Raw genomic sequence first — 23,281 nt, 5'->3', positions numbered from 1 at the left:
TTACAGGATAAAGAGCTGAAGGAATCGTGGCTGCGCCTGTTTTAACTCCCCCAAAAAAAGAAACAGAGTTGCTAGTAGTTTTATATAGAGGATTTGATCATAGCATACCATGGTAGGGATGTGGATCGATGGGTGATTTAGAACAGCTTCATGGGGTATGGATGTGGATCCTGGTTGTTAAACTTCAGGCTTTACAACATGGAAACGGGGCTGGTGTATGTGTTCTGTATGGCAGTGAAAATCTGAAGGCCAGTTCTACGATTTATTCCTCCGCCGTTGTTAAAACCTAATTTCGTGTGTTTATGAAACAAAAAAGTAAATTAACCTTCGTATTATTATTCTTCTCTGTTACAGTATTACATAACTAGATTTTAACACGTGGTACACCGCGGGATGATTTAATTTTAAAGTTAGTATAAAAATATTTTGTAAATTGTATCTCCTTATAACATATTTATTTCTATTATAGTTTACAATTGTTATTAAGTAACGGTATACCACGAGTCCACGAGATAATTATTAATAAACTGAGGATTTAACCCGTATTAAAGCGGTATATAAATATTGATTCAAATTCGTCCGCCATATAAATCATTTCCGAAATATAACCCGTTCCGTAATTTCTTAACCCGTCCTGTGATTTGTATTAAAAAAAAAAGAGGATTAAATCCGTATTGAAGCGGCGGATTAATGATATTTTAATCTTTTTATTATTGTTGATTCAAAAACCCGTCCCGCCAAACCCATCCCGCCAAAAAACTCATTTATTTTATTAATGTTCTTATTTATGATATGATTCTGAATCATTGTCTAAATATTTTAATCGATGTAGAACGTTGAACACACATTTTCGTCAATTGGATAATATATGTCCGTTTTTAAAATTTCGAATCACAGTATATGCAGAAAAAAAATTGATTTTTTTTTTTTACTTTATGTATTATATGATGATTCAAAACAGTTAAAAACAAATCAAACAAAGATGATAGAAGAATCGTAATTATAAATCTTAATCAAATCTTCTAAAAATCTAAATTATTAAATATGGAATATCCGGTTTATGAGTTGGGTTAAATATAACCCGACCCAACAAATTTTTTATGAAGGAATTTTTAAAATGGGTCGGATATCCGATATACCCGAAAACTTTTTTACCCACCCGTCACAAAAAGTGCTGCGATTATACTAGTATAGATGTAAGTTTTATTATTCTTCTCTGGTGTACTATGCTTGCTAAGTTTTATTATTGTTTCAAGAGTTTATTTTTAGCTTGTAAGTGCATTTATGTAAGAGTTAGAAGATAATCTATACAACCCTTGAAGTATTACTTGAGCGATGAGCGAGACTAGGGTTTTGGCGAACGGGGATCAAGATGCTTGTATGGATGAGGTTGGGCGGCCGCCTGGAGATACACCGGTGTCTTCACCATCGTGGGTAGAGAAGGTGCAGGGTAGTGGTGGTGGTGGGTTACCGGTGCCGGAGAGGGTTTTAGACGATGCGTTTGTGGCGGCCAGGATGATTTTGGAGTTCCCGGATGGTGTGGAAGGTGAGCCGGTGGTGACAATTGGCCAGGAGGTGCTGGAGGCCATGAATGGGCTATGGAAACAGTGTATGATCGTAAAATTTTTAGGTCGTCACGTTCCGATAGCGGCTTTGAGTCGGAAGTTAAGGAAGCTGTGGAAACCGTCGGGAGGGATGTATGTGCTTGATCTTCCACGACAGTTTTTCATGGTGCGTTTTGACATGGAGGAGGATTATCTGGCAGCGGTGACAGGGGGTCCATGGAGAGTGTTTGGGAGTATTCTTATGGTTCAAGCTTGGGCGCCGGGGTTTGATCCACTAAGAGATGAGATTGTGACTACTCCGGTTTGGGTGAGAATTGCGAATCTTCCGGTTAACTTTTATCATCGAGCCATTTTGATGGGGATAGCGGGTGGCCTTGGGAAACCAGTACGAGTGGATATGACAACTTTGAAGTTTGAAAGAGCGAGGTTTGTGCGGGTCTGTGTGGAGGTCAACTTGGAAAAACCGCTAAAGGGGACGGTGTTGGTGAATGGAGAACGCTACTATGTGTCTTATGAAGGCTTGAATAATATTTGTCCAACATGTGGAGTTTATGGCCATGTCGTGAGCGCATGTCCTCAAAGGGTCTCTGAGACGATGGTGCAAAGGAGTATTCAGAGTGGGAATACTGATTTGGAAGGAGGGGAGAAGAGCAACAATGGTTTTACGATGGTGAGAAGACAAGGGCGGAGAGTTGAGGCACCGGTGGCGCCGGTCGTCTTCGCTGCAGGTGGTTCGGGAAAGGTACATGAAAGGAATGTTGGAGTAATGGCGCAATCTACGGGTCCAAGCAATCTTTCCATATCGAACAGATTCAGTGGATTACAGAAGGATTCAGTGGCAGAGGGGATGAGGAAGGTTACTGAATCAGGGGAAGCTAATAAGGAAAATATTAATGTGATGAATATCCCGAGTGCATTAAAGTCTGTGGAGCAAACGAAGGAAAGACAGGCTTTGAGGCAAGAGAATCGTGGGCAAGGGGGTACTCGAAGAGGAGATTTGGGGAATAAGAATGTTGGGCCTCGAAATGGAAAGGGTGTTGGGCCGAAAAAAGGGCCTAAGCCAAATAGGCCCACTAGAGGTTAAGTTTACGGGCCCACTAGAGGAGAAAATGAAATGGTGGCGACGGGGAAACGATTACGAATGGAGACAGATTACGTTGGTAGAGAAGGAGGTGTGTTTGTGAATGGGAGTGTTGTACCACGTCGTGAGAGGGAAGTGGTACTGAGAATTGCTGATATGCCCACGGGGGAGGTAGAGGTTTCGGAGAAGAATAGTGAGTTATCTTCGGGCCTGCGAATGGAGACGGTGGACTCTGCAGTTGTCATGAGTGACAAATAATGGGTCGCCCCGGCGTTTCAAAAAGTGTTGAAAATAATCATCATGAATTGCTTGCTATGGAATTGTCGGGGGGCGAATAAACCCAGTTTTCGACGTTCGATACGATATATGTTGAAGAAGTATGAAATTGATGTTCTTGCTATGTTTGAGACTCACGCCGAGGGAGAAAGAGCGAGTAGGATCTGTCAGCGGTTGGGATTAGAGAATTCATTCCGGGTAGAGGCGACGGGCCAGAGTGGTGGTCTTTGGTTGCTGTGGAGGTCAAGTGTGGGAGAAGTAGAGATCGCTGCTTCGTCTAACCAATTCATCTATGCGAAAATAACGAGTGGAGAGGAGGTTACGCATTTGGTGGTGGTGTATGCAGCGCCAACAGTGAGCTGTAGGAGTGGTTTATGGGGCGAGTTGCGAGAGCTCACTCGTGAGATAGATGGATCGTTGATTATTGGTGGTGACTTTAATACCATTCTACGGTTAGATGAGAGAACAGGGGGTAATGGGAGATTGTCACCAGATTCCTTAGCCTTTGGAGACTGGATTAATGAACTCTCATTAATTGATTTGGGTTTTAAAGGGAATAAATTTACTTGGAAGAGAGGACGTGTGGAGAGTACGTTTGTGGCGAAAAGATTGGATCGGGTTTTTTGCTGTGCTCACGCTAGACTAAAATGGCAGGAGGCGATTGTTTCTCATCTCCCATTTTTATCTTCTGACCACGCTCCCCTGTATATTCAACTGTCACCACAACCGAACATGGACCCGAGAAGACGACCGTTTCGCTTTGAGGCGGTATGGTTGAGTCATGAGGGTTTTAAAGAAATGCTAATGGCGTCATGGGACTCAAACATGTCGACTGTGGAGGCGTTACAAAAATTGCAGTGGAAACTGAGCAAATGGAATAAAGAAGTCTTTGGTGAGGTTAATATGAGGAAAGAGAAGCTGGCTAATGAGATCAAGGAGATACAAGACTTATTTGATGTCCACCAGTCCGATGACATTTTAGCAAAGGAGGAGAAGTTGCTAAAAGATCTCGATATATTGTTGGAACAGGAGGAGATGATTTGGTTCCAAAAATCGAGGGAAAGGTTTATCTCGCTGGGAGATAGGAATACAACTTTTTTTCATACCTCAACTAATATCCGGAGACGGAAGAATCGGATTGAAATGTTGAGAGATGAGGAGAACAGGTAGATTTCGGACAAGGATGAGCTAGAGAAGCTTGCTCTAGCCTATTATAGAAGACTATATTCTCTTGAAGATGTGAGTTTAGTGCGGGATAGCTTACCAACAGGAGGGTTCACGGGTTTATCTATATTGGAGAGGAGTCAATTGGATAAGCCTTTTTCGTTGGAAGAAGTAGTGACAGCGGTTAAAAGTATGGGGAAATACAAAGCGTCGGGACCGAATGGGTTTCAGCCCGTGTTTTACCAAGAGTGTTGGGAGGTGGTAGGTGACTCGGTTTCACGTTTTGTGTTGGATTTCTTCACGACGGGTGTGCTCCCGCATTCAACCAATGACGCTTTGTTGGTCTTGATATCGAAAGTGTTGAAACCAGAACGTATCACTCAATTCCGTCCGATTAGCCTATGCAACGTGTTATTCAAGATTATAACAAAGATGATGGTGATTCGGCTTAAGAGTGTTATCTCCAAGCTTATAGGCCCGGCTCAAGCAAGTTTCATACCGGGACGATTGAGTATCGACAACATAGTTGTGGTGCAAGAAGCGGTACATTCTATGAGGAGGAAGAAATGTCGTAAGGGATGGATGTTGTTGAAGTTGGATCTTGAGAAAGCCTACTATCGGATAAGGTGGGATTTTTTACAAGAGACACTAGGGGCAGCGGGTTTATCGGAGGAGTGGAGTAGTCGCGTTATGGAATGTGTTTCTAATCCCGCAATGAGTCTTTTATGGAATGGGGAGAAGACGGAGTCTTTTGCACCAGCGCGTGGTTTACGACAAGGAGACCCTCTTTCTCCGTACTTGTTCGTGTTATGTTTGGAGAGGTTATGTCATCAAATTGATCATGCGGTGGGGTTAGGTGACTGGAAGCCGATAAGTTTATCGAGAGGGGGTCCTAAGCTATCACATGTTTGCTTTGCGGATGATCTTATTCTTTTCACGGAGGCATCGGTAGCACAGATTAGAGTGATCAGGCGGGTTTTGGAGAGGTTTTGTTTAGCGTCGGGGCAGAAAGTGAGCTTGGAGAAATCAAAGATCTTTTTCTCGAATAATGTTAGTCGTGATATGATCACGGCAGAAAGTAGAATTGGTTCAACTAGAGAATTGGGAAAGTATCTAGGGATGCCGATTTGACAGAAGAGAATAAATAAAGAGACATACGGAGAAGTGTTAGAGAAAGTGTCGTCAAGACTAGCTGGGTGGAAGTGTCGGACTTTGAGTTTGGCGGGTAGGATCACGATGACAAAGGCGGTCTTATCGTCTATCCCAGTTCACACCATGAGCTCAATTCTACTTCCGGCTTCGACCTTGGACAGCTTGGATAAGTTATCAAGGACGTTTCTATGGGGTGGAACAACGGAGAAGAAGAAGTTACACTTGTTAGCCTGGAAAAAAGTGTGTAAGCCGAAAGGAGAAGGTGGTCTAGGGATACGTAAGTCACGAGAAATGAACAAAGCTCTTTTGGCTAAGGTTGGGTGGAGATTACTTAGTGATGAGAAGAGTCTTTGGGCCCGAGTTGTTCGAAGTAAATACAAGGTAGGGGACATGCATGATTATACTTGGGTTGTACCTAAGGGAAGCTGGTCCTCGACTTGGCGCAGTGTTGGAGTCGGGTTGAGAGATGTTGTTGCTCGCGGGTTAAGATGGGTTCCAGGAGATGGTCGGTTGATCCGGTTTTGGTCGGACCGATGGGTTTTAGAGGAACCATTGTTGACTTGGGCCACAAGCCCATTACCAAATGAAGTGATTAATAAAAAGTTGGAGGATTATTGGATCGTGGGAGTGGGCTGGGATGTGTCGCAACTTAGGCCTTATCTTCCGGAGAATATTATGAAGCGGCTGTATGCGGTGGTGATTAAAGGGTGCCCAGGTCTCGGAGACAGGCTGTCTTGGTCCGGAAATTCAAATGGTAGGTTTACTGTGAAGTCTGCATATGCGATCCTCACACATGATGCTACCCCGAGACCAGACATGGAGCGTTTCTTCAAGCAGGTTTGGTCTATAGTGGCACAAGAGAGAATACGGGTGTTCCTTTGGTTGACGGGACACCAAGTGATCATGACTAATGTCGAGAGAGTGCGGAGACACATGGGAGAGAGTGATGTGTGTCAAGTTTGTCGGGGAGCAGTGGAGACGACGATACACGTGCTGAGGGACTGTCCGGCAATGTATGGAATCTGGTTACGAGTGGTACCACAATACCGGAGGCGTGTTTTCTTTGAGCAGAGCCTCTTGGAGTGGTTATTTGATAACCTCAGGGACCGATCACGACCGGGAGAAGAGAATTGGCCCACGTTGTTTAGTTGTGCGGTGTGGTGGGCATGGAAGTGGATGTGTGGGAATGTTTTTGGTGAACAAGGGAGGTGTAGGGATCGGGTCAGATTCGTAAAGGAGTTAGCAGCGGAGACAGTACGGTCTCATTCTCTGGTCCAAGGTGGGACGCGGTCGGAGACTCCAATTGAACAGATTATAAGTTGGAAGAGACCAAGGGAAGGGTGGGTTAAGCTCTCAACTGATGGTGCCTCTCATGGGAACCCGGGGCCAGCGACGGCTGGAGGAGTGATCCGGGGTTTTGACGGAGAGTGGTTAGGCGGCTTCGCCTTGAATATAGGGATTTGTTCAGCACCTTTAGCGGAGTTGTGGGGAGTATACTATGGGCTCGTTATTGCCTGGGAGAGAGGTTTTCGACGTATGGAGCTGGAAGTGGATTCCAAGTTGGTGGTTGGTTTTTTGCATGCAGGGATAAGCGATGCTCATCCGCTGTCTTTCCTGGTACGGTTGTGCCAAGGCTTTATCTCAAGGGACTGGCTAGTCCGGGTTACTCATGTGTATAGGGAGGCTAATCGTCTTGCAGATAGATTAGCGAACTATGCGTTCTCGTTGGATCTTGGTTTTCTTTGTCTAGATTCTTGTCCTGATAGTGTTCATTCGATATTGTTGGATGATATTAACGGGATAGAAGTCTCGCGTTTTGTTCGCTTGTAATACTTTATTTTTAATTTTATGAATAATTAGAGGGAGTCCCCTGGAAGCACCAAAAAAAAAAATAATCTATACAATATATATAAAATAATATAAAAATACAGATAAAGTTTAGCTTTAGATGGTTTTTTACTTTTTTTTGCACTCTGCTAAAAATTGCATAAAATCCTTGATTATGCACATACAATTTGGGAGTGTGACACGTGGGAGCTTACTAGTGGTAGAATACAATTGATCCTCGAAAAGAAGTCAGCTTTTTCCGTATCCGTCAATGGAAACCAGAGTTTGGTGTCGCTTTGTAGTTTCGATCAGACATTAACACAAACAGTTGGTGTGCGTTCTCTCCAGACTAGCCTGTGCTCTAGTTTCGGAGATGAAGTACGTATTGGTGACTGGAGGAGTGGTGAGTGGGCTTGGCAAAGGCGTTACCGCCAGTAGTATCGGCGTCGTGCTTAAAGCTTGTGGCCTTCGAGTTACCTCCATTAAAATTGGTTAAGATCTCTTCTCTCTGCATATTGGAATTTCTCATTTCCATTCCCCTTTTGACTAGAAACTGTAACAATTTTGGGTTTCAGACTATAAAGTTTGAGCCTTTTTGTGTTGATCTTGACTTTTGCTCTCCAATTCTATTTATGCAGATCCATATTTGAACACTGATGCTGGTACTATGTCCCCTTTTGAGCATGGAGAGGTTTTTGTACTTGATGATGGTGGAGAGGTTTTCTTCGTTTTCATTCTTCTTTACATTTGTTTCGTAAAGCATCTTATTGCTTCTTGAGAATGGTTGTATATCCCTGTTTGTGTTCCTTCTTAGGTTGATCTTGATTTGGGGAACTATGAAAGATTTCTCGATGTGACACTAACCAAAGACAACAACATAACCACTGGGAAGATATATCAGGTACTGATTTGGGAGGCATTGTTGTGTTAAATGTATGCTGCTAACGTTTTGAAACCGCCGGGGTTTTTTTTCGCTATATAGTGATTAAATTTTTCCCCTTTACCCTCACCAGTCTGTTCTTGAGAAGGAACGGAAAGGCGACTATCTTGGGAAGACTGTTCAGGTAAATGTTTGTGTGGGTGAATTAGTAGATTATGTTGTACGTTAGCTCATGTTATTCCAATTTAAATCGGTTTTTAGGTTGTTCCACACATTACTGATGCAATCAAGGATTGGATTGAGTCAGTTTCTCTGATTCCTGTGGATGGAATGGAAGGCCAAGCTGATGTTTGTGTTATTGAGTTGGGCGGGACTGTTGGTAAGAGCTTTTGACGATACCATTCATTTCTGGTTCTCGTTTACTTAATTACGGTTTTAAATTAAAGATCCTTATTTACTTAGTTTTTCTGCTTATGATAGGTGACATCGAATCAATGCCTTTTATCGAGGCCTTGAGACAATTGTCATTCTCAGTTGGTGAGCCTGTGAATCCTCCTCCTCTGGGGCAAGTATGCTTTCTTTCAGTGGTTCTCTACTTTATTCTTAATTATGATGTTGGTTCATATTTCGCTTCCTAGGACCGGAAAATTTCTGCCTGATTCACGTGAGCTTGATTCCCGTTCTGGGTGTTGTTGGGGAGCAGGTAGAATATTTTCTTACCTTAGACATGTGCTCAAACACTTTATATCCCTTTTAAAATGGATGGTAAACTTTAAAATCGGTTTAAACCTTCATGCAGAAAACAAAGCCAACCCAACACAGTGTCCGAGAACTAAGAGCTTTGGGATTGACTCCTCACTTTTTGGCATGTCGCTCTGCTCAGGTATCACTTCAGAACTTACTGAGATCAGTTGTAATTTGTATACCTTGGAAAACTTTGACCTCTCACAGTTGCTGCAGAGTCTTGACAAGTCTTTTTTTTGTTTTTTTCTGCAGCCACTACTGGAAAGTACCAAGGCAAAATTGTCTCAGTTTTGTCATGTGTCGGTATAACTTTTGTGTGAAATCTACATTATGTATTTACTGAACTTATGTATATCTTATGCTGTTGGGATCTTATATCACTTGATGACTTCTTACAGGCAGCTAATATTCTCAATATCCATGATGTTCCAAACATTTGGCATGTTCCTCTCCTACTCCGTGTAAGTTGGATGCTTTTTTGGCTCTTCCAAAAAAAAGAAAGAGAAATATGTGTTTTGTTATTGAAGTAGTTTTCCATGTATGCTCTTGCTGCAGAATCAAAACGCTCATCACTCGATTCTCAAACAACTGAATCTAACTAGGTTAGTCTCATTTCTTATGGTGTTCATTACTCCGATATCATAATTGAACACTTTCAGGGTAACACGAAGTTCCATAAACTCATCTCTTTCAGCGTTGCAACAGCACCTGATCTGGATAGCTGGACTAGGATGGCTGAGACTTTTGATAACTTGACAAATCATGTGAGTATTTACCGGCCAGTACACTTTGTTTTAGAGCCTTGACTTTTCTTATTTAAAGAGACTATCCTTTCGTTATGCACAGGTAAAAATTGCTATGGTTGGAAAGTACATTGGTCTAACCGATTCTTATCTATCGGTTGTTAAGGTAAACTTGGAAAGTCAATTTTCGACTTTGGTCTTCTTCAATTGAATTTCTATCGCATTTGGTTTGCTTTGCTCTTCATATTTTCCTTCTTCATTGCAGGCCCTTCTTCATGCCTGCATTGCATGTTCATTGAAGCCACATATCGAATGGATTGCAGCTTCAGATCTTGAAGACGAAAGTGAGAAATCGGTATATATCGTTAATGACTTTCATCTTCTTGAATCTTTCTGATCCAGAGTTTTTATCCCCACTATCACTGTTTTCCTCTTAAGCAGTAGTTTCTCCTTTGCAGACTCCGGAGGCACATGCTGCTGCTTGGAACATCTTGAAGGTGAGAATTTCAGTCTTAGAATTCTCTGATTTGATTTATTTCATAACCTCTCCACTTGTCTATTGAAAAGGAGACATTTGTTTGCCAACAATATCGTCTCTGTTTTTTTTTGTTGTTGTTTGCAGAGCGCAGAATGCATTCTGGTTCCTGGTGGTTTTGGAGATCGTGGCGTGAGCGGAATGGTTTTAGCAGCCAAATACGCTAGAGAGAACAAAATTCCTTATCTTGGGATCTGCTTGGGGATGCAAATTGCAGTAATTGAGTTTGCCAGATCTGTAAGAAATGTTTTGCAAACTCTGAAATAACTTCAACTTGCTGTGTTCCTTATCTCTCTTCCTAAGACTATCTTCTTAATGTTCTTCTTCTTATTCTCTGACATGGGTTACAGGTTTTGGGTTTGGAAAGAGCAAATAGCACCGAGTTCGATGCTCAGACATCTGACCCTGTTGTTATTTTTATGCCAGAAGTATGTATTCCAAACATGTATTCATAAATCTATCAACGGAGTCCGTTCATTCTCTCACTGTTGTTGATATTACCACAGGGCTCAAGAACACATATGGGAAGCACAATGAGACTTGGATCCCGAAGAACACATTTACAGAACCAAGACTCTCTCACTTCAAAGCTGTAAGTTTAAAAATTGCATTTATCTTCGCCGTTTCCTTGAGAATCCTTGTAGTTTTCAGTTCACGGTTTTAAAGACAGCAAGTTGTTTTCTCTCCGGGCATTTACCAGATACGGCGAAGTTAGTTATGTAGACGAAAGGCATAGGCACCGTTACGAGGTTGGTTTTTCATTTAACGTAAGCTGGTCTAAGTGAATGTATCTATAGCAATGATGTGAAAAAGGTGTTTTTATTTGATGATGGTAGGTGAATCCAGAAGTAGCTCAAGCACTTGAAGAAGCTGGTTTAAGATTTGTGGGTAAAGATGATACAGGAAAACGAGTTGAGGTATAGACAATGAGATAAGAAAAAACACCATCTTAGTGTTGGTCTCTCTGTCAAAATCTTATTTGTTGGTTTCAACAGGTGATTGAGTTTCAAGATCATCCATTCTATGTTGGAGTTCAGTTTCATCCAGAATTTAAGTCAAGGCCTACTAGACCTTCTCCTCTGTTTTTAGGCAAGTCTTGAGAAACACTTTGTCTCATATTCCTGACGGGACATTATTATCTTAAAAGCTCATTAGATTGTATTGAATTTTTTTACAGGATTTATATTGGCTGCGAGTAAGCTTCTTCAGGCCCATTTTAGCAATTGAGTCGAAGAAGCTCGAGCTCTTTCTTCTTCATCGTCGTTTTACATTTTGTGTATATATTAATAAAAGAATAAAGCCGACATTTTTTTGTTACTTTGTCCTTTTATATAATAAAGAGCCTTAAATTGAAGGCAAGACTTATTATTCACTGACAAGTGACGACATTTCATTATTTACAATTTTTGGACCGACACAAATAGAGAGGAGGCAATTTCATTAGCCATTGAGTCATTATTAAACCAAATCAATCTCTCTACTTGTGTAAACAAATCTAATTATTATTTTCAAAGAGAAGAAGTATCTGCACAAAATAAGAAGAAATCTGTTTTTAAAATAAATTAATGATAAAAACAACAAAATCTCATCCACATGAATAACCTAACTCTGTTTGTTGTTTTGTTCCCCAACAAAAAAAAATGATCCAACCCGCCGGTTTGAAAATAAAATTCCCACATCTCAGTTGTGTCTCCGGTTTGGCTAAACCAAACCTATTTTATCGGCAAAGGGTTTTCATTTTCTACGACAAAAGCTACCTTTGATTTTCTTCCAGACCTGGCCGGCCAAGACCAGTGAACCCTTCCTCTACTCTCTCCTCATATAACGCACCATCCACTGCTTTCAAAAATAAAATCAAAAACTTAATTTACATTTTTGTTTTTTTTTTGTCATAGTAAATTTTATTAAAAAAACAGGTAAAATCACAATCAGCCGAAAAAGAAAACGAAAATTACATTCGTTTTTCCCCGGCTTAGTTTTATGTTTTATTAGACGCTACAAATAAATGTAGACCCACATTATGGAATCAGATACTTTTAAAACCCAAAAAAGAAAATCAGACCCACATGTGATTAGAACATAACCCAGCTGGCTCAAGCCAATCAATAGTCTTGAGCCATTGTCACCTCTACAATGGGGTCCGGAAAAAAGAATCGGTCCCCTTTTGCTTTCAGACATATTTATAAAGAACAAAAGAGAACGTGGGACACATATTTTAGATACCAAACACAAGAACAAAGAGAGACCAATTCTTGCAACTCTAATTAGCTGTGTTAATAGGGATGGTGAAGAGAAGCTTGTTCACACATCTCTTCTTTTCATTTTCCTTCCACCGACCCTTTTTTTGCTAATGATTGTACCTAATTAAGCTCTCTTAAACAAAGATATGACACTAGTAATTAACAACACATATAAATAACAGAAACTCGTATCACTAAATCACAAGACTTAAACAAAGATATGACAGTCACAAATTCGATAGCTTAAACAACAATCCTCAATATAATTGTGCTCTGATCAGACCCTAGTAGGAGCCACTCATTTGTCCTTTTGACCAAGACAACCCTAGTGGCACACTGTGCATATCCACCGACAGAACAACAATGGTTGTATATCAAACAGACAAAACAGGCAAACAATCTAGCGCTTCCCTGCAGATTCTCAATCAAGACTGGTGAACCAAAAAGAAAAGCCACAGCCAGATAATCTCAAAGTGAGAGTCTTTTTTTTATCTCCATAGATTATGAGGATAAAGAAAAAAACAAGAGCCGGTTCCAAAGAATCTAGTGGTTCAACTACTGATGAGCAAACTAAAACATAAGCAGCAATGAAATCAAATTAAAGTAAAGTTTGAGAGAACATTTTACCGGCAACGTCAATGCGAATGTCGATACAAGTCGTAAGGCGTCCATAATGCGTCTAACGGACAAGGCCGTTTCGAATCGAGTCTTATCCATGGCTTGCCACTACCAGACCAATGCAGCAAACTCACTGGACCAGGATGCAAATCACGACAGCTGCCTCTAACATTGTCACCACCAAGTCCATGCTGGTTCCAACGGTGAGAGATGGGAGCCACGTGACCGGCGAAAACAAGAAGAAACGGTGGAAGCGAGCCGAGGTCGTAAATCCTCTCTGTTCTCTGAATCTCCATCCATTTCTCGATACGTTTCGTGTAACCACCTCTTCTCCATTTCTTAAGATCTATCACCATCACACCTGTGTTGAAGTAACAAGGCTTCCTCCCTCTAAACGCCCCGGAGAATCTCTCCTCCGACCAGAATCCTCCGGTGAAGTATTTCGTGAAATTCGCGTGACAATACTCCGGAGCTCCGATAATCCTCGAGCCTAGACTAGTTTTCCAAAGCTTAGCGATGTCATCGACGACGACAAGATCCGAATCCAAGTATATGACACGGCTAACACAAGGCTCGAGCAGATCCGCTAAGTAATTTCTAGCGTAATTCAAAGGTTGCTCAAGAGCTTGTCTCACGGAAGAAGAAATCAAACCACGAACTGTCTCAGGGGCAAAATCGTAAATATTGAATTTCAATCCCGGGAAAATCGATCTCACCAGCGACTCCAACAGGTTTGTTTCCTCGGAGACGACGATGAAGTGGAAGAAGACGCTCTCTGGACAAATCGAGTGCTGAAGGATTGAATTCACGGCTGCGATTGAGCCACGCAGGTACTCTACGTCTAACGTGATCGCCACGTGGACCAACGACGGATTGCAAACGCCGCCGGAGGAGAGGCATTCGTCGCCGTTGTTGAACACCACTGGTGCTTTTCTGAAGATCGGTGATGGAGACGAACGGATTGCCGCCGCCGGAGGAAATGACTGAAGCGACGGAGATAACACGATCACTGCCATCGCGGCGGAGAAAAATCCAGAAAATCTCGTTATCCAAAGCATTTCGATAAATAATTAAATCCTCAAAATCGAAATCAACGAAACCCTAGAAATAACCAGAAGAGATTTTTTCTTGGAGAGATGGAGAAGAAGAAGAAGAGTCCATTAGACACCGAAACTAATGTGGGATAATATTATCCCTAATAGAAACTAGTCGGAGAAGCGCACGATAAGAAACCGGAGTGGCGCAGGATAAGAAATCAGAGTGCCACACAAGTGCACTCTAATACTTACCTTCTCTTCTTCTCTGCTCGGAGCTCGGAGAAGAAGAAGCAGAGAATGAAAGAGAGACAGAGAGAGAATCAATGGTTTGATTAAATCTCTTTTAAAAATAAAAAATACAATTCTTTAAAAATAAAACGAGAGTGAGGAGTGAATGCAAATGTTATTTAAATTTTATTTTGCATCAGTATTTGTAATTACTCGTTATGTTTATTAATCATTTATTTATGGTCAAGTTGGAATATTTTTAATAAATATTTAATACTAAGAAAACAAATTAAATTTTGTGTAAGTGTAACGATTACAGAGAAATGAAGACCAGCTGTCATTGTCTGTCTTCTATTCAAATTTGTTGCTATTATTACAATACAATCTGAATATTTTGGAAACGCCACGATTTACTTCTATGGAAAATAATACTAATTGTTTTCTTCCGGCTTTATTAGTAACAGCTTTAGCTTTACATTTTTAGATGTAGAAATATGATTGTAAGTTTATTTGTTATGGTTGTAGATTTTATTGCTGTAGTATTTTGGCTGTAGAATTTAAAATTTTGGAAAGTTAAAAATTATGAACCTGATTAGTTGTGTCTTTGGAGTCTTTCCACAGCCATATTTTGGTCTACAGCTATAAATCCACATCAATCATACTTTACATTTAATTTTCAGGTCTACAGCAACATTTTACCTTTTTCCTTTTTTTGGCAAATTCCTTCCTTAAAATGAAACAAAAAGTAAAAGGAGGGGATCATATTATCATTAAACCTTTTTCCTTTTTTTGGGCTGTAGAAACGTCAAAAGCTACAGCCGTAAGTTTTAGGCTTTGGAGTATATTTTTATTTAAGTTTTATATTAAAAACAAATTTGATAAGAAACCCTAGCTTAAGAATTATATATATAATAATCAAACCTTGAGCAAAGGCAGCCACAGCAGAGAGAAGAAGAAAAATTCGTATCTTTCATAATTTTCGCCCATCCCTTCTTGTGTGATTTACATAACCAATTATTAATTAGTGATTTTTTTTGTTTTGTTGCTAATTGTTTTCTACGTATTTAGTGATTGTTTTTGTTTTGTTGCTAATTTTATTTAAGTTTTAGATGGTGTTTTTTTTGTTTAGTAGTAAAAATTAAAAAGAAAAATCAAAATATATTCCTAATATTTATTTCATGTTTTCACTTTAAAAAAGTCACAGCTATTTTTACCAATCATGCTTTCATTTAATTCTACAGTCTAAATTCTACAACCTAAATTCTATAGTTACCGCAGAAAAATCTACAGACAATTTCCCTAAAGCTACAGCCGCAACCAATCAGGCCCTATATGCTTTAGGAAAAAAAGCTTTCTACAGCAAAAAAAAATGAATTAAAGAAATATTTTGGCTGTGAGAAAAAAAAGGAAAGTCAAAGCTTCTAAAGTTTGATTGGATGTATTTCAAATCTTTAGAATTTTTTTTGCTTTGTAAAAACTCTAAAGCACTTGCCAATCAAACTATAAATAAAATATTATAAGAAAATTAATTGGCTTAGAAGGGAAAAAAAACATTTAAAGATGTAAATGGAATCTCTGTTACAATTTACAAAATAGTAGTTAGGTTTTTGGTTTGGAGATAATCAGATAACACATGTTTATGTTTTGGTTTTGCATGTTAATATCAAGACAAGACCAAAAAAATTGTGCAGTAGAAACCAAGATCTGTCGAGTAAATTTTTAATATTTCATGATAAAATATTTAATGTTATTAATTTAGTTGAGATTTGAGTATTAAGTATTTTCACAGGTGATTTTTATATGAATGCATTCTCTGTATTTAGTGGATTGTGTTAAATGCAAAATTAAATTATTTAATATATTTACTATAAATGGAATTATTAGAAAGTAATTTTACCCAACAAAAATAGATTAAAAGTATGGAAATTCCAAAATCTAAACAAACTAAAAAACAGATACATTCCAAATTGTCTGATCTATTACATAATTTTATCAAATTGGAATTTATATTCAATAACTTATTTGACAAAACTATCACTTAAATATCTCATATTTTAACTGTGGACCCCTTTGTTATCTACGTTAATACGTCGTCGTTTAGCCTGACACAAGCGACACGACCAATGCGAATCTTAAATTTTCCTTCGCTATGAAAAAATCTAACACGTACGTTAACGTACCATTCATTAAGTAGAGAAGCTTTTTTTATTTATTTACTTATTTTTTGCTATTTAAAATTTTCATCAAAACCACCACCAGTATCCACCACGTGTCCATTTCAAATGAAATAATAGAAAAGCGATTATCTATTGTTATTAAATGAAAACTTTTAAAGTTAATAGGTCCTTAAAAAAAACCTACGGTTTAATTTTGAGATTATTGTAATGATATTTTTAATATATTGTGAAATGTGTTGATGTTGGTGTAAAAGCACATGGTAACAGTCCGTACGGTCTACGCTTCAGAACCTGATAGGCCCATTTACAATTCAGACCAGGCTGGCTTCCACGACCATCACTCCGGTCGTGACTCGGATTCTCACTCAGTCTCTGCCTCGTAGGTCCCAAACCGGACCCGTACCCGACTCATTTCTGTTGATTCTTTTACTTGGTGGGAACAAAAACAGTTTCAAGAGATTGAGACTTAACTTCTTCTTTTCTTGGCTCAATATAGCTTTTTTTTTTTTTTTTTGGTTAATCTCAACATAGATTCATTCTCTACTAAAATGTTAAATCGATGAGAGTTTCGGGTCTTTAGCCCATAATTTCCTACAATATTTGGAGTCAGTCTTTTAGCTATTATGATTTAGAGAATACCCTTCCGTAGGAAAGGGTTTGATCCGGAACACAAAAAAGAGTCAACCCTTTTTTACCACTAGATCGCCACCTCTTTGGTGCAATGTTAGCTTGTTACATAATTGAGAGTAAAATCTATGTCACAGCGATGAAATGTTACCAATGAGCAACACATAGAACTATATACTACTAATGACAAAAATTATATCATAAACGTAAAAAAAAGCGTGTGAATGTCTTGAATACTACCAAATTTAATCTACAACTAGATCTTCGGTATATTTATTCGATTCTCAAGATACACATCTTTCTTTCTAAGTTAATTCTAATGGTAGTTTTCCAAAGGTTGACAAAGAGAGTGCACAAAAGTCTTGTGATTTTATTAAAATGTTTTTTAAGACTTCATCAATAGCAACTCTGGAATGTGATTCTCTTTAAATTTACAGCTTGTGAGGATAATAACAACACAAGGAATCTTGGTGAAGAACAAAATTAAAACCCTTTTGGACCATGTGAATACTGTGTCTTGTCGTCAATTCGTCATTTATATATGCTCGAATCAAATCTTTTGTGCATAATCTCATAGATCACATAAACTCAAAAGTACGAAGACACAACACATTTCAAATATAGAGTAAAGTAGTTTCTTTAATCCCAAGAAATTAAAGCAGAAAGAGTTTTTAAAAATTTTATTCTCAAATTAAAGCTAATCAAAAGTAAGCATTTCTGCGTACAGTTTACTATGAATTATCTAGGAGGCCATAGCGGCTAAGGCGTTTGCTGCAATTAATTTCGTTTCTGTTGGAAATTGAGATCTGCAGGTAGACCAACAGGAGTAGATTCAAGCTTGTGTGAAGTATCTCGTGGATTTTTTGGCGGCGAAAGCGGTTCCTTTACAAAACCGGGTGGTCGAATATCCGGTACATCCTCATCGGCTGGAGTCTTCGGATTCGCTACATCATCCAAACCCTACAACAACAATAACAACATATCACAAACAATTTAGTTGTGACAGCTAGACTTTACATAAATTTTAATGAATGACAAACACAACCAAGTTAAAAATCGATCATATATACTTGTGCGAAACCACAAATATCCGGTGCTAAATCTTAAAAGAAAAAAGGTAAAATATATTGATGATATATACTTCGGGGTCTGATGGAAAAAGACCAGGCTCGTCTCCATCGTTACGAGCATGAATCTCTGGATCAGCGGTTCGCCCAGAAGAAGCTAGTCTCTTCGCAGGAAGACGACGAACGAGAGTAGAACGTGCTGCAGCAAAAGCTGGTGAATACCGCATTATATCTGGCTATGTTGTTGTTGTTGTCTGTTGGATAAAACAATGAGGGTGTTTTAAATATACGAAATAGTCACAAAGCCTAAACCCTTGTTTCTCGCATAAAGAAACTATGACCATGATAATCACCACTAATCTCTCCTATTTAATTATAGACCAAAGTACCAAATAAAAACAAATCTACAAGCGTATATTGCTCTTGAAGTTTGACCATTGCTGTTTTTTTTTTGTTTTGGTCGAGATTGCTCTTGTTTGAATCTGAGCTCTGTTTTCTAAAATTGCGGGTCAAAATAATTTACCTATTGAATAAAATGTTTCTGGTTTAGTTAAGGCATAACTACGATTTTGTAATGGTACTAATATATGAAAAAAGGGAGTCATTAAAAGAGAAAAATCTGAAATTTATTGAAAAGCAAGATAATGGCCAACACAGAATAATTGTTTCTCCTCCCCAAATGATTTAGTTAGGAGTAACATTGAGACAAAATCAACAATCTTTGTTTCTTCATATCCACGAGTTGAGGAGTGGGCATGGAGAGATAGAGAAGAGAGATATTTCTTCGTTGTGACGTTACCACGTTCGATATGTGGCTTACTTAAAAAGTCCAAGCAACTATATGACTCAATTTTTCAACTTTTTTACCTTTCATATAAAGTTGAATTGACCAGGAGGAACATTAGTGCTTCCGAACTGGAAACCAGATTGTGGAGCATGATTCTCATCGTTGCCTTCTTCTTCATTGTCTTCAGTCCAAAAGGTTTCAAGGATCTTCACGGCTTTTTCATATATATCAATGTTGTCATGACTCTGAAGATTCTCAATCTTCTCTAACCCATCTGCTTCGTCAATCATTTGAGCGTAGAGGTTGTCGTCTCCTGTATGACCTAAGTTCTTCTCTGCCTCTCCAACCACGAGAATGTTCTCTAATGCTTCTAAGCAAACCGTTATGACTTTCAGATCTGGGCAAGTAAGGAGATCACATATAGGTTTGATACAGCCTTGGCTCACTAGAAACCTGATAAGAAACAAACAAAAATTGACATGTTATAGAAATGACCTTTCTTTGTTAAGGAAACATTTGGTTTTGGTTTTTATGTTTTTACTTGATTTGATCATGAGTGCCACCAGAAGTAGCATTTGAGATTCCCCAAGCAGCTTCTTTTTTTACTTCGAACTCTGCACTTTGAAGCACCCAAACAAGAGATTGGATTATACCTGCTTCAATCACTGCCTGCACATCCGGGTTCAAATAAAATCAGACACAGGAAAGTTCAATTTTCTACTTTTGTTGTTAAATGCCATATAAAAACCAAAACTCACTTGTATCTGATTTGCATTCCCAGCTGTAATGTTTGAGATAGTCCAGCAAGCTTCCTTCTTGATACTCTTCTTGTAAGTGTTTTTTAGAAGGTTCAAAAGAAAAGGAAGCGCTTGATGGTCGAGAACCATCTGTGTTAGGAGAATAAGTTAGAGACATTTGCTTCTGAAAACTCGAAATAGAATTGTGAATGTATTATAAGCACCTGAGTCTGTAGATCATCGCCGGTTACAATATTTCCAATTGTACGAAGAGCGGGAATCAGCACTGATGGTGACGAATGACTAAGCAGAGAAAACGGAAGCACATAAATCAGATAACATGCCTGGCCATAAAAATTAAGATGATCACTATCAGATGCTTACGCTAAGAGCTGGATGAGGCGAGGGACAACTCCTGCATCGATGACTGCTTGTATTTTATCGTTTGAGTTATCCGAGAGGTATGACAGAGCCCAGCATGCATCTGTGAGAACTTCTTCATCCATTGATTGCACAAGGCGCTCAAGAACTGGTAAAGCTGGTTGTGTCTGCTCGAAAAATGTAAAGACACAACATATCAGAAGCTATGTTAGCGTATGATGAAGATTCATAAAGTGTGTATAATATTTAAGGAAACCTGTTCAAATGAAGGCGGTGGCTTCCCTCTGCAGAAGTTTGATAATGTCCATGTAGCATTCCTCAGCATGGAAAGCTTTGTATTGTCATTGAATTGAGTCAGAAGAGGCATCATGGCACCATAGCTTAGGACTAGATCACGGCATTTTGGTGAGTCTCCAGCCACATTTCCCAGTGCCCAAACAGCCTATACTCAGGGAAAGAAGAGAACTCAGAATGGTAACAGTCATTGAATTTCCACTTGATCCTAAACAAATGGAAGTGAGGAATTAAACATATACCTGTTCGCGGACATCTTCACTAGCAGAGCTGAGAAGTTGGATGAATATCGGGACAGCACCACTTTCAATGATGACATTTGTGTTCTCTGATGTCCCTGAAGCAATGTTGGTGAGAGCCCAAGCTGCCTCAAACTAAACACAAGGAAGAAATAAACCGCAAAAGCAAGTTAACAAATACATCAAAACTAGTAACTATCAATTTATCCATAAAAGCCGTTTGCAGGAACTGACTCACCTGAAGTTTGGGAAAGTCATCCCTGGAAAGAAACTTCACAACACGAGGAACAACACCAGATTGTACAACTTCATTGATAGGAGGATTTTGCTCTATAAAAAAAAACAACTGCTAAAGACTCTAACCAAAACGCTGATTGTTATATACTAGTAGCGATCAATAACATAAATCACAAACCAATAGACAGCAGTTTCCGCAAGAGATTTGTTGCCTCCAATTGTGAATTGCTATCCTCTGACCAGATTCCAGCAACCATAGATGGTAGATTTGCTTTCAACTGTAACACAAAGAGACACTATAATAATCAAAAATCTCATCTAGCTAAAGCAAATTTAATGATCTCCGTTGAGATATCAACCCTAATTCTCTCTACATGTCAAATTCAACACAGCTCAAACTAGATTCCATATAGCAAATTGCCAGTCAATTAAAGAGACATTAGTAACAAATACTCTCACCAAACAACACAGAAACATCACAAACTTGCAATCAAATACAAATCGACCTCCAATTAGATATATACATATGAAGTAGATACGATCACCAAAAACACAGAAACACCGCAAAAACTTCCAATCTAATACAAATCGATCTCCAATTACATATTCCTATGAAACAGATACGATCTAATTGATCAAATCGGAACGTGAAATCAGAAAAAAAAAAAAAAAAAAAAAAAAGTAAAGGTAAAATCGTAAACACAGAAAGAATCACATACTTGCTTCGCTGAAGAAAGATCCTGTTCCGTTTGTCCCGCGGCTGAGCCAAAAGCCATAGAAGACGTGAGTCCCTCGCGTCGCTTCTTCTGCAGATTTTCCTCTCTCTTGTTCTTCCTGATCTCAACCATGTTATCCTCTCGCCTCCGCCGTCCTTCCTCCGCATCGACCGCAACTTTGTACCGATTCCGTCGTACCTCCGTCTTCGCGCTAGGTCTGAGAGACATCGCCGCTAAATCAAATCGAAATCGGAAGAGAATCAACGATCGGAGGATTTTTAACACACGAAGTTCGATTAATGAGAGAGTATTAAGGGTTTTGGAGTGATGCGAGTGTATATATACAAGAGCGTGTGCTTAGAAACTCGTTGTTAATAAAAAATTGCCCCTAATTCTGGTTATTAATTACGAAACTGCCATGCATTTTTTTTTGTTTTTTGAATTTGAATCTTAACGTCTCTTTGCTTTTTTTAGGTATACACCGACTAATTATGGATTAATCTATATATTTCCCTTTATTTTCTCCACGCATATATTCTTTTCTTTTTCTGCAGCAATACTCTAATTTGAAGAGGCTTTTTAAAGCCCAAACAAATTATTACATAGCCCAAACTTGGTTCAAATACAGCCCAACGTAATTACAAGACAATCCTGAAATTAAAGGGGTAAAAAGATCAATGTGAGCATTAAGTATTATGGTACAAACTTTGGCGTTTCCACATTTTAGTAGTTACTAATTAGATGCTTTACTATTTCATGCATCTTGGAAAGATGAGAACAGCCGTATAACAATTGCTTGAATTTCTTTCAAATGAGAACAACCAAATTGATTTTCTTTCAATTTGGGCAATCTTACTAACTTCTACTTAAACTCATTATTGGGCTTTTGATTCGAAATAGGTTCTTCTTTTTGTTGTGTGTTAGGCTATTTAGCCAATTGAGCCTGTATGGCTTTGTAACATTTACATTCTCATGCTTTCAGTAGAAAATCATTTGTTTATTCTTTTGGGTCACAAAAATAGAAAATCAATTATCAAAAAATGAAAAGAAAAGAAGAATTGCTTGAATTTTATGACCAACAAACAAAGGCTTGTAGCTTAGAGTCATATTAATGAACCTTTTTTTTAGTTCATTAATATGAAACATCTGGTACAACCGTACCAGGACTTGTTACATTCAGTTTATTCTAAAAAACACACACACAAAAAGCTAGCTACAATTTGGTTCTCGTATCATGACTTGAAGAAGATATAATAGTAAACAAAAATTCAATTTCATAAATACATAATAAACTAGAAATTCACCCGCGGTGTACCGCGGGGCTATTTTTTTATGAAATATATTATTTTAATATTTATGCTTTTGTAAATATTATAGGATATAGATTGAGTTGCTTTGAAATTTATTAAGATTGTCGCAGTTAAATATATTTGGAATATTTTTAATAAAAAGTATTATAGTTTGTTGAATGTATAAGAATGTTATTCGTTATTATGTCTAAATATGTGTATATTGTTAGTTAAGTTTTATTTTATATCTATTAGATTTTAAATTATTTATATTACTAAAAACATATCTTAATTTACTATGAATATCCAACACCAAAAATTGCATATTTATTGTATTTTATAACGGGTTCCACAGATCACAACATCTCATAATTTAGAGATCTCGAAACTTTGCTAAGCGTTGCAAAAAATTTTATGGGCCCAAATATTTAGAGATCCCATACGAATAAAATCCAACCAATGTAAGAAGCCCATATTAGTAATAAAGCCCATTTGGCCGAGGAGACTAAACGATGGAGATCGTCACTGGTTTGGCACGGATAATCGCGGCGACAACAACAACAATGGCTTTCTCTCCTAATCCTCTCTCTCTAAGCGTCCTCGATCCTGCTTTCGAATCTTGGCTCCGAGATTCCAGCTA

General features: G+C 38.6%; 4 protein-coding genes across 6 annotated transcripts; 1 reads left to right on the top strand and 3 right to left on the bottom strand.

Moving 5' to 3' along the window:
• The first annotated feature begins 7,257 nt into the window (after nt 1-7,257).
• Nucleotides 7,258-11,355, top strand: LOC9308925 (CTP synthase). Of its 2 annotated transcripts, none has more exons than XM_021021375.1 (22): nt 7,258-7,556; nt 7,704-7,783; nt 7,880-7,966; nt 8,079-8,129; nt 8,207-8,324; nt 8,426-8,482; nt 8,584-8,648; nt 8,745-8,828; nt 8,942-8,992; nt 9,088-9,150; nt 9,245-9,291; nt 9,384-9,453; nt 9,536-9,598; nt 9,698-9,787; nt 9,891-9,929; nt 10,055-10,204; nt 10,318-10,395; nt 10,474-10,559; nt 10,638-10,716; nt 10,804-10,884; nt 10,963-11,056; nt 11,145-11,355. In XM_021021375.1, exons 1-22 carry the CDS (start codon nt 7,439-7,441, stop codon nt 11,192-11,194), a joined length of 1,701 nt encoding a protein of 566 aa, XP_020877034.1. In that variant the 5' UTR covers nt 7,258-7,438; the 3' UTR covers nt 11,195-11,355. The 2 variants fall into 2 exon arrangements, with proteins under 2 accessions (XP_020877034.1, XP_002874934.1); XM_002874888.2 differs by having other exon boundaries at nt 7,260-7,556; nt 10,668-10,716.
• Nucleotides 11,356-11,502: 147 nt separating this feature from the next.
• Nucleotides 11,503-14,271, bottom strand: LOC9308924 (probable galacturonosyltransferase-like 6). Of its 2 annotated transcripts, none has more exons than XM_021021377.1 (2): nt 12,835-14,267; nt 11,503-11,803 (listed from the first exon to the last, which is right to left on the bottom strand). In XM_021021377.1, the coding sequence occupies exon 1, from the start codon at nt 13,881-13,883 to the stop codon at nt 12,843-12,845; it is 1,041 nt and encodes a 346-aa protein (XP_020877036.1). In that variant the 5' UTR covers nt 13,884-14,267; the 3' UTR covers nt 11,503-11,803; nt 12,835-12,842. The 2 variants fall into 2 exon arrangements, with proteins under 2 accessions (XP_020877036.1, XP_020877037.1); XM_021021378.1 differs by lacking the exon at nt 11,503-11,803 and adding an exon at nt 11,885-12,340 and having other exon boundaries at nt 12,835-14,271.
• Nucleotides 14,272-17,411: 3,140 nt separating this feature from the next.
• Nucleotides 17,412-18,393, bottom strand: LOC9308923. The gene is made up of 2 exons (XM_002872808.2): nt 18,036-18,393; nt 17,412-17,854 (listed from the first exon to the last, which is right to left on the bottom strand). The coding sequence occupies exons 1-2, from the start codon at nt 18,186-18,188 to the stop codon at nt 17,672-17,674; spliced, it is 336 nt and encodes a 111-aa protein (XP_002872854.1). The 5' UTR covers nt 18,189-18,393; the 3' UTR covers nt 17,412-17,671.
• A 172-nt stretch (nt 18,394-18,565) lies between these two features.
• Nucleotides 18,566-21,676, bottom strand: LOC9311001 (importin subunit alpha-3). Its single transcript, XM_021022713.1, has 10 exons — nt 21,356-21,676; nt 20,815-20,914; nt 20,638-20,729; nt 20,403-20,534; nt 20,123-20,308; nt 19,870-20,033; nt 19,710-19,788; nt 19,507-19,635; nt 19,290-19,417; nt 18,566-19,201 (listed from the first exon to the last, which is right to left on the bottom strand). Exons 1-10 carry the CDS (start codon nt 21,578-21,580, stop codon nt 18,832-18,834), a joined length of 1,605 nt encoding a protein of 534 aa, XP_020878372.1. The 5' UTR covers nt 21,581-21,676; the 3' UTR covers nt 18,566-18,831.
• Nucleotides 21,677-23,281: the final 1,605 nt, after the last annotated feature.

The sequence above is a fragment of the Arabidopsis lyrata genome (assembly GCF_000004255.2).
Source record: "Arabidopsis lyrata subsp. lyrata unplaced genomic scaffold ARALYscaffold_6, whole genome shotgun sequence".
Classification (NCBI taxonomy): Eukaryota; Viridiplantae; Streptophyta; class Magnoliopsida; order Brassicales; family Brassicaceae; genus Arabidopsis; species Arabidopsis lyrata.
The sequence above is the reverse complement of the archived record's forward strand: the minus strand, read 5'-3'. Positions and strand labels throughout refer to the sequence as shown.

Excerpts from the sequence above, each read along its gene's own strand:
- LOC9308925 (XM_021021375.1), top strand. The coding sequence starts at position 7,439 with ATGAAGTACGTATTGGTGACTGGAGGAGTGGTGAGTGGGCTTGGCAAA. Across the intron at positions 8,325-8,425 it reads TGAGTTGGGCGGGACTGTTG|GTGACATCGAATCAATGCCT; the intron begins GTAAGAGCTTTT and ends TGCTTATGATAG. Across the intron at positions 8,649-8,744 it reads TGGGTGTTGTTGGGGAGCAG|AAAACAAAGCCAACCCAACA; the intron begins GTAGAATATTTT and ends ACCTTCATGCAG.
- LOC9308924 (XM_021021378.1), bottom strand. The coding sequence starts at position 13,883 with ATGCTTTGGATAACGAGATTTTCTGGATTTTTCTCCGCCGCGATGGCA.
- LOC9308923 (XM_002872808.2), bottom strand. The coding sequence starts at position 18,188 with ATGCGGTATTCACCAGCTTTTGCTGCAGCACGTTCTACTCTCGTTCGT. Across the intron at positions 17,855-18,035 it reads TTTTTCCATCAGACCCCGAA|GGTTTGGATGATGTAGCGAA; the intron begins GTATATATCATC and ends TTGTTGTTGTAG.
- LOC9311001 (XM_021022713.1), bottom strand. The coding sequence starts at position 21,580 with ATGTCTCTCAGACCTAGCGCGAAGACGGAGGTACGACGGAATCGGTAC. Across the intron at positions 20,034-20,122 it reads CACCGCCTTCATTTGAACAG|ACACAACCAGCTTTACCAGT; the intron begins GTTTCCTTAAAT and ends TTTTTCGAGCAG. Across the intron at positions 19,202-19,289 it reads GGCACTCATGATCAAATCAA|GTTTCTAGTGAGCCAAGGCT; the intron begins GTAAAAACATAA and ends GTTTCTTATCAG.